Source organism: Lutra lutra, chromosome 7 (assembly GCF_902655055.1).
Source record: "Lutra lutra chromosome 7, mLutLut1.2, whole genome shotgun sequence".
NCBI lineage: Eukaryota > Metazoa > Chordata > Mammalia > Carnivora > Mustelidae > Lutra > Lutra lutra.
Genome location: NC_062284.1, coordinates 60,960,446 through 60,978,109, shown reverse-complemented (window position 1 = coordinate 60,978,109; position 17,664 = coordinate 60,960,446). Strand labels below are relative to the sequence as shown.

The window sequence follows — 17,664 nt, the reverse complement described above, 5'->3', positions numbered from 1 at the left end:
GTGGTTTTAGAGAATTGTGTCAAAAAGACAGAAGAGATTAGTTTGCGGAATGGTGCAGTATGTGACACATGATACATGATAAGCACGTAGCCTTGATTCCATTTACACAATGTTTTGAATAATGAGGTAGTCGAATTGCCAAACTAGGATGCAAAATGAGAAACTGATTGAGGGGGGACCTCTCCAGGTTTGTTTGACAGGAATGAAGGGAGCAGGGGAACTAGGATATGACCATATATATGTATGTATGTATTTATTATTGATTTATGACTTATTTATTTACATTTATTTATTCAGATTTCTTTATTTTAGAGCGAGTGAGCATGAGCGGGAGAGGTAGAGGGAGAGAGAATCTCAAACAGACTCCATGTTGAGCAGGGAGCCTGATGCAGGGCTTCATGCAGCACACCACCCTGAGATCGTGACCTGAGTGGAAACCAGTGCTTAACTGACTGAGCCACCCACATGCCTCTGGATATGACTGCATTTTAATCTGCTGTGTGACCAGTGGTGATCTTGTATAGTGGTGGGTTAGAATCTGAGTTTTTGAGTTTGTTTTTATGTCAACAAGTGCTTTTGGTGATAAATAATCTGAACAGCACATTTTTTAAAAACATATTTTTTGGCTCAAAAATTAAAACCTAAAATGATGTACAGTGAGAAGTCTCACTCCCACTCGTGTCCCCATCCACCCTCTTGCTGTCCACCCTGGGTAGGTAGTCACTTTTCAGTAGTTTCTTGTGCAGCTTGGCAGTTACATTATGCAGATATAAGCAAAAATAAGTACTTACTCCTAGTTTCTCCAATTTTTCCTACTCAAAAATAAAAATAGCATGCTTTGGGCATCTTCTGTGCTTATTTTTAAAAATTTAAATCCTAGGGGTGCCTATGTGGCTCAGTGGTTAAGCGACCGACTCTTGTTTTCAGCTCGGGTTGTGATCTCAGGGTCATGAGATTAAATCCAACATCAGGCTCTGTGCTGGGTGTGGAGCCTTCATAGGATTCTATCCCTCTGTACCCCTACCCCTCTAAAAAAATAAATAAAATTTAAATCCCAGACAGCTTCCATATCAATGTGTGGAGTTATTCTCCTTTTTTTTGTTATTTTGTTTGGTATTTTTGGTTATATGGAAATCCTATAGTTGATTCCTCTATTAATAGATACTGGGTTGTTCCCAGTTGCTATAATTTTTAAAAATTTTTTTTGAGGTGTTTTTTTTAAAAAATTATTTTTAAATATTTATTTATTTGACAGAGAGCAAGAAAGGGAACACAAGCAGGGGAAGTGGGAGAGGGAGAAGCAGACATCCCGCTGAGCAGGGAGCCGGATGCATGGCTCAGTCCCAGGACCCTGGGATCATGACCTAAGCCAAAGGCAGACGGTTAATGACTGAGCCATCGAGACACCCTTTGAGGTGTTTTTAAAATTTGTGTTTCTACTGTGGATTCTGTCTTCTTCACTAATATATAGGTTTTTCCATTGTATCCTGTATGGATCTGCATTAAGAAAATAGCTGCATAGTGTTAAGTGTATAGATGCACCATAATTTAACCATTTCCCTATTTTTCCTTTTCCTTTTTTTTCTATTAGAAAAAGCTACATCTTTTTTTTTTTTTTTTTAAGATTTTATTTATTTGCAGAGAGAGAAATCACAAGTAGGCAGAGAGGCAGGCAGAGGGAGAGGGGGAAGTAGGCTCCCTGCTGAGCAGAGAGCCCCGATGCGGGGCTTGATCCCAGGACCCTGAGATCATGACCTGAGCCAAAGGCAGAGGCCTAACCCACTGAGCCACCCAGGCGCCCAGAAAAAGCTACACTTTTATGTATTTGTCAGAGTTTATAACATATATTCCTAAAAGTGAAATTGGTAGGTCAGAGTTACAGCATTTCAAAATTTGCTAAATACTACCATTAGTGGGGCGCCTGGGTGGCTCAGTCGGTGAAGTGTCTGCCTTCAGCTCAGGTCATGATCCCAGAGTCCTGGGATCAAGCCCAACATCGGGCTCCTTTTTCGACAGAGAGCCGCCTTCTCCCTCTGCTTCTGCCTGCTGCTCCCCCTCCTCATGCTCTTTCTGACAAAAAAATAAAATCTTAAAAAAAAAATTGCCATTAGTTTTCTACATAAAACATTGCCATAAACTTAGCAGCTTCAAACGGCCCATGTTTATTAGTTCACAGTTCAATAGGTCATGAGTTGGGGCTTGGTATAGCTGGGTTCAATGCTTGGAGCCTAGAAGGCTAAAATCAAGGTTGTCAACTGGGTTGTATTCCTTTCCGGAGGCTCTGGGGAAGAATCCACTTAAAAGTTCATTGTAGTTTTTGGCCAGATTCAGTTTCTATGATTATAGGACTAACATCCTGCTTTCTGTACTGGCTGTCATCTGAGTGCCAGTCTCAGCTCCTGGAAGCTTCCTGCAATCCTTGTCATTTTGCTTCTGCCCTTTTCAGCCCCAGCAGTGAAGAATCTGCTCCCAAGAGATGCTTTTAACCTCTTTTGCCAGTCCTCCTGTGGGCTCAAGTGATTAAGTTGGGCCTTCAGAGGATAATCTTCCCTATATTAAGGTCAGGTGCTTTGGGACCTTCCTCAGCAGCAGATGTTAGGGTGAATACCTGGAAGGTGTGTGGATACAGAAGGTGGAAATCTTGGGGCCCTCGTAGACTCCTGCCTCCCAGTTTCGGGCTACTCTCTGAGTCGTGCCAGTCTGTACGCCTACCAGTAGCATACAAGTGTGCCCATTTCTCCCCTTCCCCATGTTTTCATTGATTGTTAAATCTTAGTCACCTGTGAAAGCTTTGTAGATACTAGTTTTTGTCCATAAATGTTGGAAATATTTTTTTCCTAATTTATCTTTTGCCTTTGCTGTCAAAAAATTAAATTGTACTCTTACCATTTTTCCTTTGGGATTTCTGGCTTAGAAAGGTTTTCATCTAACACTTATTATTTCAATTAAAAAAATATATCTATGATCCAAATGCCTGGCCACTTGTCATAACTGTAAATTAGAACTGTAAGATTAGAATCAAAGAATGTTAGAATTAAACTATCACTGCAGTTCCATTACAGATGCCTCAGTTGCTTGTATTTTAGCTCTGAAGTAAATGGTTTCTCTTTTCAGATTCCTTTCTCCAAATTTTTCTTCTCTAATCAAGGAAGAATTCGGGATGCCCAGTACCAGCTTCTGCTTGACAAGGTAGTATTTTCCTAAATATACTTTCATTTAGAGCTGTGATCTTTAGTGAAACAAAACTCCTGTGAGGATTTCAAGTCCATTTTTGAGGGTTGGCAAATGAAGGATGAAAATTCTTAACAAGGTCACCCCTGGTATTCCACACACAGACTGACTCAGACCTGTTCTATGAACCAAACCATGCAGGAGGACTTGTAGTGTGGTCATCTTTTCAGCTTGCCTACATTTAATTTAGCTCCAAAATAAGAGAACAGTATTCCAGTTCAGGAGGGCTTCAGGGATCCTCCATTAGATATCCATGCTGTCCTCACCAGTCTTAAGTGGCACTACTTTAAAGAAAGGGAAGAGGAGTAGAAAGAAAATCAGCCCTCCACTTCCTTTTATGATTTGCTACAGCATAGAACTATGGTATACTTGTTAAGGCCTGACAGTGTAAAGACCCAGTTATATTAATCACCTTATGGAACTTAAACTCCAGGAACAGTGTCCGTGTATGAGATTTTGATCAGTTTCTCTATTTTAAATGTAGATCTCTTCTATTGGATTCACCTTGGCTGATAAAGTGGATGGTCCATTCTTCCTGGAAATAGATTTTATTGGAGTGTTTACAGATCCAGCCCACACAGAAGAGTTCGCCTATGAAAATTCTCCAGAGCTTAACCCAAGACTTTTTAAATAGAGATGGTAATTTTGTAGTACCAAACTAAGAGTAGCAGTATCCGTGATGACCGAGACAAATAAAGTAGTTAATGGCTTTCATCCAACAGCTGGTATGTATTCCCTGAGCCAAAGGTAAATGCTGTTGCCAAGAGGGGCCACACAGTGAGACGCAGCATGAAACTAGGTTCTAAGCTATAACTTAATGCAAGTCCTGATGTGGAGGTACTATGTAAAGAACTTAACTGTTTTGGGTTAAAATGATTTGTTAGGAACAATTCCTACACACATACACGTTGCCAAAGCAAGCAGCCCTCAAAATGACTGTTGAGGTCCTTCTCCTACTCTGTTCCTTGTAGGTTCTTATGTTTTTTTTTTTTTTTTTAAAGATTTTATTTATTTGACAGAGTAGTAGACACAAGTAGGCAGAGAGGCAGGCAGAGGGGGGCGGGAAGCAGGCTCCCTACTGAGCCAGATGCGGGGCTCGATCCCAGGACTCTGGGATCATGACCTGAGCTGAAGGCAGAGGCTTAACCCACTGAGCCACCCAGGCGCCCCGGTTCTTGTGTTTTTTTTTTTAAATTTAATTAAAAAAAATTTTTTTTTAAGATTTTATTTATTGGACAGAGAGAGAGATCACAAGTAGGCAGAGAGGCAGGCAGGCAGAGAGGGGGAAGCAGGCTCCCCGCTGAGCAGAGAGCCCAATGTGGGGCTCAATCCCAGGACCCTGGGATCACGACCCGAGCCGAAGGCAGAGGCTTCAACCCACTGAGCCACCCAGGCACCCCTGGTTCTTGTGTTTTCTAATCCATCATTGGAGGAAAGGAGATTGCTAAAGATTGCTATACAATCCAGTGATTTTTAGTATATTCACAGACTTGTCGATTTTTATCACAAGCTAATTTTAGAAAATTTCTATCTGCCCTAGAAGTAACCTTAATACCCCTTGGGCAGGCATTCTTAATTCCCACCCCCTGCCCCAGGTGTCTACTGATCTGCTTTCCCATAGGTTCAGCGTACCTGGATATGTCCCACAAAGACAATTATGTAATCTTTTATGTCTGGCTTCTTTTCACTTGGCATAGTGTTTGTGAGATTCATCCATGTTGTAATATTAGGACTTTATTTCCTTTTAAGTGCATCATTTTTAATCTATTAATGGACAACTGGATTTTATTTTTTGGCTACAATGAATACTACTACTGTAAATATCAGCCTATAAGTTCTTATGTGGACATGTGCTTCTTTTTCTTGGGTATATACCTAGGAATAGAAGGTCTTGTGCCTCTTGTGCTTCAATGTTACACATGCCATTGCTGGGTAATGTGGTAGATTATATACACACACACACACACACACACACACATACATATATATGTATATATATACAATTTTTTTTTTTTTAAGATTTTTTTTGGTTGAGAGAGAGCACAAACGGGGAGCAGCAGAGGGAGAGAGAGAAGCAGGGAGCCCGATGAGGGGCTCGATCCCAGGAACCTAGGATTGTGACCTGAGCCGAAGGCAGTTGCTTAGCCAACTGAGCCACACAGGCTCCCCTGTGGTAGACATATTTAAGAAACTACCAACCTGTTTTCCAAAGTGATTATATCCTTTTACCTTCTTAGCTGTAGTGCATTTGATGGTGATTTAATTGATCTGCTTCTGCTTAGAGCAAAATCTGAGTTTATTCATCACTAGGAGTATGCCAACCTTCTGTGGGCTTGTATATGTTTAACAGTACGTATAACAGAGTTGGACATGTGCTGTGAAAAATACAAGGGGATGACCTGGTCATTTCTCCTGAGGGTGAGAAGAGGTGGTCAGGACAGATGCACAGAGTATAAGTAAGCTTGTTAATCTTAGCTGGTCAACTCAATCATGAAGTAATTTACAAAGAATCTACCACCATGAGAAAACATTTATGAAAATCTTAAACAGTACAAAGCTCAGAAGGTCCACCTCAGTGCAATAAACATGGCTAGGAGGCTAAGCAACTCTAGTCTTTTCCATGAAGTAACTCTGACAGAGCAGACCGATCCTTGAAGCAGCAATCCTCAGATTTCAGTATGGCCCTGTTTATTTTTAAATAAGTCAGGCTAGAATGAACTGTAGAGTTTTTAAGAATATATTGAGTGACAGACGGCAATTACATCAAGTGATCTGAACAAACATGCATAGGTAACAAAACACTTCTCAAAGTAGAATATGCCATCACTAACCCATTTGGTTCCCTGTTTCATTAAGACTATTTGATTTTCTAGAGGAGGAAGAGGTGGCTTTCTCAGCTTGTTAGTGGTCCAAGTTCTACTAAATCTTGTGGGAGAACTACCTCCCATCAGGTAAATGCTTCTGTCTAGAAGAGGATTCCAGTTCTGTCAGCAGAGGGAACTTGACATTAAAAATCTAGGTCAAGAATCTATAGGATGAGTCACTGGAAAACTGAATTGTACAGAGATAGGTAAAAACCATTTGAAAGCATCTGTGAGCTTTAAGGTTAGTAACATCTTTTCAGGGATGTAGCATGTGAGGAAAACCACCAACATTACATAGATAGTGAACAAAGCAGAAGAATCTTTTGACTAAAGTGGGGAAGACAGTAGAAAAAAATATTTACACTAAAGAAAGGGTTCAGAATAAAATACTATTTACGGATGTTAAAAAATTAATCTTCAGCCATACTGAGGCCTCTCCGAGCTCCTAAAACCTTTGCTTTCTTCTCCTTTCGTCTTTGCTCATGTTGTTTCCGTTGTTCCTCCCTAAAGAGGGGGACAGGTACACATTAGGGTCTAGTGAAGCTCCACAAAAGTCCACTTTAAAGCATCTGTCAGACTAGTATCTAAGCTTAAGCTGAAATCCAGTATAGTTGTACAAAACACACAGGACACTGTCCTCTAGCTAGTGCCCTATGGAAACCACAGCTCTATGTCACTTGTATTAAAAGGGCTAGGAAACTGGTATTTTCCTTTTTATGTTAATGCAGCATTCTAAAATTAAGCATGGAACTGGAACAAAAGACACCTCGGTACCTCTATTTGTTTTAAATGAGAAATCTCTGCCTTTGGAAGTCAGAGGTCAGGCTCAAAATCAAAGTCTGGTGGAAGTACTAGAACTAGGGTCTGCTGATCTAAGCCACTCTGTTTCTGGAAGGGATTGGGGATTGGTAGGAGGGGTTGGGGGAGGCTAGTTTTATGTTAAACTAAAAAAAAAAAAAAATCATGAAGTAATCGCTACACCTAAGGTGGGGCTCAAACTCACAATCCCAAGATAAAGAGTCACATGCTCTTCCAGCTGAGCCAGCCAAATGCCCCTATGTTAACAATCTTAATAGCAAATATAGGTAGTAAATAAATGTCTTGGTGGGAGCTGGATATAGGCAAGTCAAATGATGGGTAATCCTGTATCAGGATAGTTTTGTTCAGGGAATCAACTCAGCCAGGACCAGCTAAAACCCACAGCAAGCTTTGGGCTTCAGTTTTCACACAGAAGGAAGCCTCTAAGGATCATCCAGGGATTTCTTCTGGCTAAGGCCTTGAAGCCTAGTAAGCCTGGTTTCCCTGGGACTGAAGAACTTACACCTGTGCACTTGGATTGGCATCTGGGGGGACATCCAGGTACACTGTTGGGGCTGGTAGGTCATGTGAGAGCAGGGTCTCCTTGTGTATCACCTGTTGAGCTTTGGAAACAGTGCACTTGCTTGGGCCCTCCTCCCAATTACTGAATTAAAAAACCACTGTGGTGGGCCCTAGGCATGTATATCTTCAAGAAGTCCTATATGTGATCCCACAACTACCTTTTCTTAAACACCACTGTTAATGACACTGTACCTCAGAGGCTTTGCTTTTACATACAGTCTTTCAAAATTAAAATTACTGTAGTACTGGGTAATTATGTACTCACCTAGTCTGGAGAGGAGGTTGTTTGTAAGTTTTCTTGTGGAAGCTAACTCTGTTTACATGTTCCTTCAGAGAATTATTTTCTTTAGATTGACCCCATGGTTTCAGTTTGCCTGGTTTAGGAGAGAAAGATTTAAGAAGATTCTATTTGTATTACCTGTTTTATTCTCTTCATCTGAGGCTATTTGCTATGAATATTTATACTTCATTTTATTGACATTTGCCTGTATAATTCCATTAGTTTTAGTTCCTATTCCACAAAATATAAATTGTATTTTTCCCCCCTAAAAACATGTTTTTTTTTTTGTTTTTTGAAAGATTTATTAAGAGAAAGAGCTCGTGTGCACACATGGCCTGGAGGGGCAAAGAATCTCAAGCAGACTGCTGAGCACAGAGCCTGATGTGGGGCTTAATCTCAGGACCCTGAGATCATGTCCTGAACTGAAATCAAGAGTTTGACGCTTAACTCACTGAGCCACCCAGGCACCTAGAGAAGTCTTACTGTTTTTAAAGCAATTCTAGGGACGCTTGGATGGCTCAGTCGGTTAAGCATCTGCCTTAGGTTCAGGTCATGATCCCAGGGTGCTGGGATCAAGTCCCATGTTGGGCTCCTTGTTCAACAGGGAACCTGCTTCTCCCTCTGCCTGCAGCTCCCCCTGACAAAATTTTTTAAAAAATATATCTATATAAAGCAATTCTGGAATTATGAAGGACCACATGAAGTATTGGTGGTGGTGGTGGTGGTGGTTAGTATTGGTTTTAAATGGATATATGGATACTTTAATGTATGCCCAATTTATATGGGCATTTATATAGCCAATAAACGTCCCAGGTTGTTGGGTGGGTGGATTCCAGCCTGGGATCCTTCGAAAGTTGTAAAGAAAACATTCATTTGTCCATAGGCCAATTTCCAAGTTTCTTGATTTTTGCCTGAAATTTTATTATTTCTTTGCTCTAACACTGATTAGAAGTTATGGCTTTGATTTACAAAAATGTAAGTGAGTTGATTAGTATTTTCTTAGTGGTTAGATAATCTTTTAAATTACAGGTCATGTGGACCCAGGGGGAAGAAATTCTAGGTGGCCAAGTACAGCTTTCCGCTGAGGCATTAGAATTTTCCACATCCTCAGACGTAGAACTGTTTAATCCTACGTCTTTGGCATGTCTTGTATCTCGGAGCATCTGCACGTACCTTTGTGTGGCTCATAGTTGAGGGGACGAGACAGACTTGCTTTGAGATCAAACACTGGCTTCTTGCTGGAGACTGGAGTCTGTGCTGCCTGAGTTGTCAACCTGAATGGTGTAACAACTACAAAACCAAGGAACAAAACCCCAGGGCTTAATTAGGGGAAAAAATAAAAGGCCTATATGGTTTTTTGAAGTACTGTTTCTCCGTCTTAAATATATCATCTCTGAACAGTCTCAAACATATAGTTTTAAAAAGGAAAGGGGGAAAAATAACTAAGGAAAGCTAATCACTGAGGCTTCCCTTGTGAATAGCTCCCCAAATAGTCTCAATATTAGGCTGTTTCCTAGAATCAGCTGGGAGTGGAAAATCCTGTTTAAATAATTGGGTAAATGTTCAGGCTGTGTCCCTCATATTATTTACCCTTCAAAAATATGTTGTTAATAGTTTAGTGGTGATTACAGGGTCAGAGGAAACAGCAGTGCAATCTCTGGGTGCAGGACTATAGGCGCTCTTTATATTTTCTTTATAACTTTTTGTATTTTTCAAGTTTTCTATGATGAACACTCATTTTACCTTTCAAAATCAAAGTGAAAGGTCTTCGGAAAAAAATGTTAATAGTAACATTTTCATTCACATGGATATAAAGCCTGCAGGAACCTAATCAGATACGGCAGACAAGATTTGTGGCTCTGTGTCAGGTAATAGAAGCAGTTATTTCAAAATGTGAATTTTTGTACTGTAAAGTTAACATACTAGAATGGTAAGACTCAGTAAGCCAAATTTTCGCTACAGTTGGGCACCATGTATCAGGCACATTTTATTAATTCTCTCCCATCGCAGGCTGTTGTTGAATGTCAGCACTTGCATAGAAGTATGAATAAGCAACTAAGATCTAGGACCATGCAGTTAAGTGAGAAAAGCACAAAACCCTCTGCGTTCATCCCATGGTGTGGCTGTCAGGTGCCAGCAGTGGGGGAACACGGGCCATCCACAATGCCGACTGGCCAGTATACCCCAGTCCATCTGAGCTCCAGAGAAGCGCTCTCATATATACAGGAGACATGGTTAAGAATGGTCATGACACTGAACAAAAGCTGGAAATACCCACATATATACTGCTTCTGGACTCACTTAAAATGTAGCTGTCAGCCTCACGTTCCTGTCTTTAAGGTATGAAGAAACGCTCATAAAGTCTCTACGTAGATTATTAACTGACACAGTCTCAGAGGAGTTGGCGAGCCTTTCTATGTGATCATTGCTCTTGGCTGACGTATTCAATGGGACTCTCAGGAGAATTTTGACATAGTTCTAATACAGGCCTCAATCTCCTGGTTGTAGTTTTGTTTGTTTTTAACTTTGTACTGCTACTGCAGTATTCTTTTGAAAACCACCTAGTCCTTTTAGGTGATTAAATAGACCGTGTGTAGAAGAGTGTCCATATGGCTTAGTCTGGCTTACATAATCTATTAGTCCATTGTGTGGCATTTATTCCACCAACTCTGGGATCCTATTAGTTTCACAATCCTGGAAGGCCAGTCAGAGGCTGTAATGAATACTGTGATCCTCCTTCTAATCCCGGAATCCGGGAATGGGCTGAATGCTCTTCAGGGAGGGTCACTGTCTTAGGACTCCTTATAGCAAGATGGAGTCCTCAGGCAGATACCTGTTTTTTGTTCGTGTCTCTGGCATTTTCTTCACCCATACAGAATGAAAAATATGCTATGCTCAAATTTTTGCTTTGGATTTATAGTTATGGAGAAGCTTTCAGTAAACAAATACACTTAATAATTTGAAGAAGTTACATGGCTTAAAGATGAACCAGAGTTGTTTTTTTGTTTTACCAGAAGTGGAATTCCCAGTTGTGGTCTTTATCTTGTATATCCCGAGCACAGCCTGGCCTTTTGGGGTACTCCCAGATATGGTCACATGTGGAGACTTTCTGGCTGGAGTCTTGGTTAGTGAACGCTTATGCTCATTATCTTTGGTAGCAGCTGAAAACCTGAACAGGACAGTGGAGTACCAAACATGAGTGTTTGTGTGAAGAGTAACTTGTGTCAAGCATAAAAGCAAAACCACCTGTGAAAGGGTTCAAATATGGACTTGTTACGTGAATGAACCTCTTTTGCAGAATAAACATTTTACAACACTTGATTTGTAAAATATGGTTTTGTATTCACTGCTTTCCTTGCCTTGCCCAGTGACAGGACAAGGTAGAGCTCCAAGGGAATGCCTTTGGGGCTCAAATTACAGTTTAGGAGGTACTTCAACCACTCCCCCTTTTTTCCTCCTGGTGACGGCCTGTCAGGGAACAGGAGACTGCTGTGCCAGATAAGTGATGGGGACAGTCTTCCTAGTAAATGGTCATTCATTTAAATGGTACATAACCCTGTTCTCCTGGCAAATTGCCATAAATTTATTCCACTGATTATGATGCATATTTCTTATGCATTTTAACGTCTGAAATTGGGATGTGTTTCATAATTAGTAACACATGATAACTGGCAGTGGTTTTTTTCTTAGTGGTTCATAAAGTAATGAGTCTCCATTTGATGGTGTCTTAGAGTCAGCGAAACTCAAGGAGGACAGACGTAAATATACACGATGGTGGTGGTGGTAGGTTAACAGAAGACAACTTCTGGACTTGCAACTAAGATGTGGCAGTAATCCTGTATCAGCACCCCAAATTATGAGGTATCAGCATTACCTTTCGACCCAGTTAAGACAACTGCGTGTTAGGAGAGGTGCCATGAAGTCCAGGCTGCTGTGAACACTACACTGGAGCAAGGACTTGCCCCGACCATGGTGTTCCTCAGTACTATTAAATACAGTCAGAACTGCCACATAGAGGTACCTCACGTTCCACACTAACTCAATAGGGTTCCAAACTTCAGGGCATTTTTAAGGTCTAAACAGTACATCAGATAACTGCAGGTGTTGGGGAAGTGTCACCAGGTACCAACACTATTAGACGCTGCGAACACCCTTTAAAAAGGAGAGAATAGGGGCGCCTGGCTGGCTTAGTCGGTAAGCATGCAACTCTTGACCTCAGAGTTGTGGGTTTGAACCCCATACCAGGTGTGGAGGTTACTTAAAAATAAAATTGGAGTGCCTAGGTGGCTCAGTGGGTTAAGCCTCTGCCTTCGGTTCAGGTCATGATCTCTGGGTCCTGGGATCAAGTCCTGCATCGGGCTCTCTGCTCAACAGGGAGCCTGCTTCCCCCTCTCTCTGCCTACTTGTGATCTCTGTCCAATAAATAAATAAAATCTTTAAAAATAAATAAATAAAAATAAAGGAGGCCTGAAGATCTTCATCTCTGGGAAAGTTAAAATGGGGACTACCCTGTGTCAGGGAAAGTACAAAAAGAAAACAGGGGTTAGTGGGGCACAGGGTAACTCACACTGTAGTACCCAGTGGGTTACAAAAGTTACACTTTAGGACTAATCAGTTATTTTCTATAGGTATTTAGCTTCAACTTTACATTTAAGTCAATGGAAAAATTTCTCTTTACATGTCTTTATAGGCATACGTTAAACTAATAAAATGAATATCCATATATACCTTCTATCTTTACTTACAAACCCAATGTGAGCTTAGAGAAGTTTAAGAAAACCCGAGACAAATTTAAAGAAAAAAGATTAGAGCTTATAAAAACCATCCACTTATTTTCTCTCTCCATTCTGATCCCCTTCTGCCTTCTTTTTCATCGTTAAACATACTTGATGTCGCCCACCTGAAATGATCAGGAGGCAGTAAAGCTTTGAGACCTTGTACTTGATTACATATTGGAGCTCTTCTTACCTGACGTTCATTTTAGTTGCCGAGAGCACGGAACGCTTGGCAGAGCCCTTCCCACACAAGGTGCTCCTGCCCGTAGCGCCCAGTGGCCAGCCCTGTGAGCGGGGCTGGCTGGTGGGAGTGCAAGCCAAGGGGAGCCTTCCCCGGAGAGGAACTGGAGTCACCACTGCGCCCTTGGTGGCCGGCTGCTTCTGCAGAAAGATACCACACCATGTTCAAGTTGGGCTTCTTGGCACTGTCTCTAGAGCAGCTTCGTTCATCCCGTTGTTCCATCCCCAGTTTTTTTTTTTTTTTTTTTTTTTTTTTAATTATTTATCTGACAGAGAGGGAGAGAGCAAGCACAAGCAGGGGGAATGGAATGGCAGGCAAGGGAGAAGCAGGCTCCCCCGCTCAGCAAGGAGCCCGATATGGGGCTCGATCCCAGGACTGGGGATCATGACCTGAACTGAAGGCAGTCGCTTAACCAACTGAACTACCCAGGGGCCCCTCTATCCCCAATTTTAACCCCACCTGTATCTTTCATTCTCACCGCCTCATCCTCTTCCTCCCTACCAGGTGGGCAGGGCAGTTGCTTGTACCTGTATCGCTATGGCGACCGAATCAGAAATAACTTCTGGTTGTGCTGAGTCCTGTACTACAGAAGCCTTTCCCAGCTGCCATGAACCCAGGTATTTTCTGACTAAAGAATGTGGCTTAAACATGGTTTAAAAGTCCCCTGTGGCCAGAAAGGAAGGATAAATAGCTTCTCTTGGATATAGTATCTTTGAGAATGTGACAAGCAGTTTATTAAATACAAATTCAAAGAACCACCTATTATGTAATTAACACACAGAATCTACACATAATTTCACTCCTGTCCCCACAGCCCCCCCTCCCCCCGAGTTCTTAAAGTTCTTCAAAACAAAAAACCAGAAACAGAGGGAGGGAGGGAAACCCTCCCTTTGAAATGGCTGGGGAAGGTCCACCTAGGTTACCATTTTTTAGATATTATCAGAGCATAAAGAATAATGATGTCTATCACTGGTTTAAGCTCTTACAAGCAAAAGAAATACAACTTTGTGAAGGGACAACAGTGGTGGGACTACTCCTATTGACGAGGTGAAGCCAAAGACAGAAAAATTCTGATATCCTAGGAAATACAAGCATTCGAGAGAATTATGTCAACTTCTCAACATATAAGCAGAAGAGATTCTAATGTGACACAAAGTTAAAACTTACTAAAATACTTAGTAAACACACATTTATACCATAAGGCCGGAGCCCAGGTTAGCTATATTAAGCACATGGTTCTATTTAATCACACTTTTTATGCTGCCTTCTATCTTTCCCCCAAGATTCCCACTTTCCATGCTGCGTTGCATCATGGTTCACTTGGTATCAGGACCATCAACTCTGCTTCTTTGTTCTGAACTACTTATAATGCAGGAATGAGTCTACTAGCCCTTACCCATCTGACTTTTTTTCAGGTAGAATATTAAGCCATTGGTTCTAGTAGTACTAACTCGTTTTGTTAGCAAATATGTAACCAATTCCTCTTTCTTTTAGCAATAAAAACCCCGTTCAATCCTAAAAAAGCAAAGAGATCAATCATACCGTATTTGGAAAAAAAAAAAAAAAAGTGGGTTAAGGATTAAATATAGGGGAAAATAATAAAAGGAGTACAAACATAAGAACTTATTTTTATGATCTTGGCAGAGGCAGGGTGTGATACATAAAAAATGCAGACCCTTAAAAAGAACAGTTGGATAAATTTAAGAAAAAATCCTTTGTAAGATAAAAGATACCATTAATATAGTTAAAAGATAAACTGAAGGAAAGTATAGTATAGAATATATAGCATTAATATAAATGGCTAACAGATGGGTAAAAATTAAGAAAACACAAATGCACAAAAACATCCCAGCCAATTATATAAACATATGATCAAAGAAAGGTCAACTGGAATTTTTTCATATTACATTAATAAAGATTTTAAAAATTCATCATTCCCACTGTTGGCAAGATAAACAGGCATCTTGGGGCACGAGGTTACTGATGCTTGAAGAGGGCCATCTGGCAACTAAATCAAATAGGTCTCCCTGCCCGAACTGTAAAAATCAAGGAGAAACAGGTTGTGCCCAGGATGATTTTGTCTAGGATCTCTGCTTATTCGTTATTATCCAACACTGTCCAATGATCAATCCCAAAACATGTCAACTGTCAAGAAAAACTTCCTATCAGCTACGGTGACATCACTATAATTGTTTTTTATTTTCCAGTTTCCAAATAGATCATACCAAATAACCCATCTGAGAGATCTATTCCTTACTGGGGAGTGGGGATGAGATTTTAGAACTAAACTCATTCGGGGGGGGGGGGGGGCAGGTAGCTGTAAAAATAAGATGACCTACTCATTTATTAAACACATCTTCAGGGCTACACTCAAGTTTAGGGTTGAGACACCTGTTCTGCCCTAATTTTTGCCTGGAAAACTGACTAACCCATATTATGTAGTATAGAAAACTTGTTCAATCAAGTATTTTAGTAGACTCGGCTTCATGGAAGGTGAGGGAATGCCTGCTTGTAGGCGTATGTGCAGCTAGCTCGTTCTCATGCAAAAACAAAAAACAAAACTAGAGGTCTACTTCCTGTAAATCATCAGCAAAAGCCAGGTATTCAACTGTCAATGTAGTGATACCTAGCCCTTGCTAATATTTAAGCAAGTGTTATTAGGGGCACACTGAGTATCTCTTTGCCGATTTCCACACCCCGCTGTTGGATCAGTAGGCAGCAATGGAGGCCTTCAAATGCCATGGCTTGGCTTTGTCCCTGTTAGCTGGTTGGGAAATGCTAGGTTAGCAGTGGTTTTATAAAGAGTTCAAATGAATGTTACTCCTTCAGATTCAGCTTCTAGGGTGGCCTGCTTATCCCTCTCCTGCTCCCTGTGCTTGTGGTCCCCCTCTCACGGTCTCTCGCTCTCTGTCAAATAGATAAATAAAATCTTAAAAAAAAAAAAGATTTTATCTATTTGACAGACAGAGATCACAAGTAGGCAGAGAGACAGGCAGAGAGAGAGGGGGAAGCAGGCTCCCTACTGAGCAGAGAGCCCGACTCAGGGCTCGGGTGCAGGGCTCAATCCCAGGACCCTGAGATCATGAACCTGAGCCGAAGGCAGAGGCTTAACCCACTGAGCCACCCAGGCACCTCGAAATAGATAAAATCTTAAAAAAAAAAAAAAAAGTAGATTCAGCTTCTAAGAAGCTTATGGTGTGTTTTTTGTTTTTTGTTTTTTAAATTATGTAGAACTTGTCACCTATTGTGTTTCTGTGTTGGCATTTGTATCAGGAAACTGAAAACTCAACTGACTGATACAGCAGATACTGTTCCTGCTAACAGTACTCATGTTCTGCCCCTTTCCAGTCAACTTTATACTGTTTTGTGTTGAAATACCAAAGACTGCCTCCAATTCCTCTTGAGAAATAAGCACATTGTAGGTATTAATGAAATTCTAAAATAGATGTTCCCCAGTCTTCTGTGTGGCTTCTCTTGACCACCGGAGACCACGTAAAAGAGTAACAGGATATTGTCAACTCACTGCTCTAAGTCAGCCTCAGGGCTGACTTCATCACCTTTTCTAACTCGAAGGGACCTTGAGTAAAGCACCTGGACTAAAGGGATCCCAGGAGCTCAGTTACTAGGGAGGCCGTAAGTAAGCCACAGCAACTCAGTCCTTTTTCCTTTACATGAGAGACAGGGAATAAAAATGCCTTCACCCGTAAATCAGCCCATCCTCAACCAAAGTAATAAGCACAATGTGTGAGTGCTGAAAACAGAACTTACTGGTGTTTTGGAATTAGTTCTTTATAGTGAGGACTCCTGGTTTTATTCTGAGAGTTCTGAAAATTCTTACGGTGGGGGAAGAAATTTCTGATAATAAAAATATATTAAACTCAAATCCATTCCACTGGTAGAACAATAAAAAGCTGGCTGTATTAGCTAAGGTATTGACATGAAAATCAAACAGTTTGGGGCACCTGGTGGCTCAGCCGGTTGAGCATCTGCCTTTGGCTCAAGTCACGATCCTGGGGTCCTGGGATCAAGTCCTGCATCGGGCTCCCTGCTCAGCGGGGAACTTGCTTTTCCCTCTGCCACTCCCCCTGCTTCTGCTTTCTTGTTCTCTCTCTCAAATAAAAACTTTGACGAAAATAAAAACAAAGTCAAATAGTCCAATCCCATTAAGAACATAATTTGGGGGGCACCTGGGTGGCACATTAACTGAGCATATGACTCTTGGTTTTGGCTTAAGTCATGATCTCCAAGTCCTGAGACCAGGCTCTGAGTTGGGCTCCACGCTCAGCGCTGAGTCTGCTTGGGATTCTCTTTCCCTCTCCTTCTACCCCTCCTGCTTGTGCTTGTTCTTTCTCAGATAAACAAATCTTAAAACAACTACAACAACAAAAAAAACCCACGTAATTTTATCAGCATACCTTCAGTTCATGAAATGCATTGTGTTCTTCAAAATTTTTCTTTTTTCTCTCAATATATTGATCGATGGACTCCATTTCCTTAAAACGAGCCTCGTGAAGCTTCTTAAAGTCTAGAATGTTCCCCCAAATATAATAATTAATAACAAGACAAATCCATTTATTCACCTTTGTCTTTCTGTTAACACTTATTCTCTTCTCTGCATCCCTGACATTCAACTTCAACATCATCTTTGCTAAAACTTTAATTTCAAATCTTTCAGTTTTTGTAAACTTAGGGACAAAGTATATTTATCTTATTAACTATTCAACGTATACTGCTCTCCTCTGTCCATTTCATTGTTAACTGACAACCTGGTTTAATCCACAGAACAAGAGAAGAGTAAGATTTTTCATCTCCCCTCACCAGTTAATCAAATGGCCTTTACTTAATCATAAGTATAACATTTTACAATGCTTAGAAAGCTTTATACCAAGGATT

General features: G+C 40.9%; 2 protein-coding genes across 4 annotated transcripts in view; one reads left to right on the top strand and one right to left on the bottom strand.

The window, feature by feature from the left end:
- The window catches only part of NDUFAF1 (NADH:ubiquinone oxidoreductase complex assembly factor 1), a 32,292-nt gene that overhangs the window by 10,782 nt on the left and 3,846 nt on the right, over nt 1–17,664 (top strand). The window contains exons 4-6 of one of the 3 annotated variants that reach the window (XR_007128840.1): nt 3,115–3,189; nt 3,716–3,870; nt 13,276–13,388. Coding sequence is in view for 2 of the 3 variants with exons in the window: in XM_047738500.1 (XP_047594456.1) it covers nt 3,115–3,189; nt 3,716–3,865 (225 nt within the window). In the remaining variant the exon portion in view is untranslated. Of the gene's footprint in view, nt 1–3,114; nt 3,190–3,715; nt 3,946–13,275; nt 13,389–17,664 lie in introns of those variants that run through there. The other 2 variants (XM_047738500.1, XM_047738499.1) reach the window with 2 other exon arrangements.
- Nucleotides 5,512–17,664, bottom strand: part of NUSAP1 (nucleolar and spindle associated protein 1) — a 33,235-nt gene continuing 21,082 nt past the window's right edge. The window contains exons 6-11 of the mRNA XM_047738497.1: nt 17,187–17,296; nt 12,724–12,911; nt 10,767–10,924; nt 8,929–9,045; nt 7,741–7,849; nt 5,512–6,599 (exon numbers count right to left, since the gene is read on the bottom strand). Of these exons, the coding sequence (XP_047594453.1) occupies nt 6,506–6,599; nt 7,741–7,849; nt 8,929–9,045; nt 10,767–10,924; nt 12,724–12,911; nt 17,187–17,296 (776 nt within the window). The 3' untranslated portion in view covers nt 5,512–6,505. The remainder of the gene's footprint in view (nt 6,600–7,740; nt 7,850–8,928; nt 9,046–10,766; nt 10,925–12,723; nt 12,912–17,186; nt 17,297–17,664) is intronic.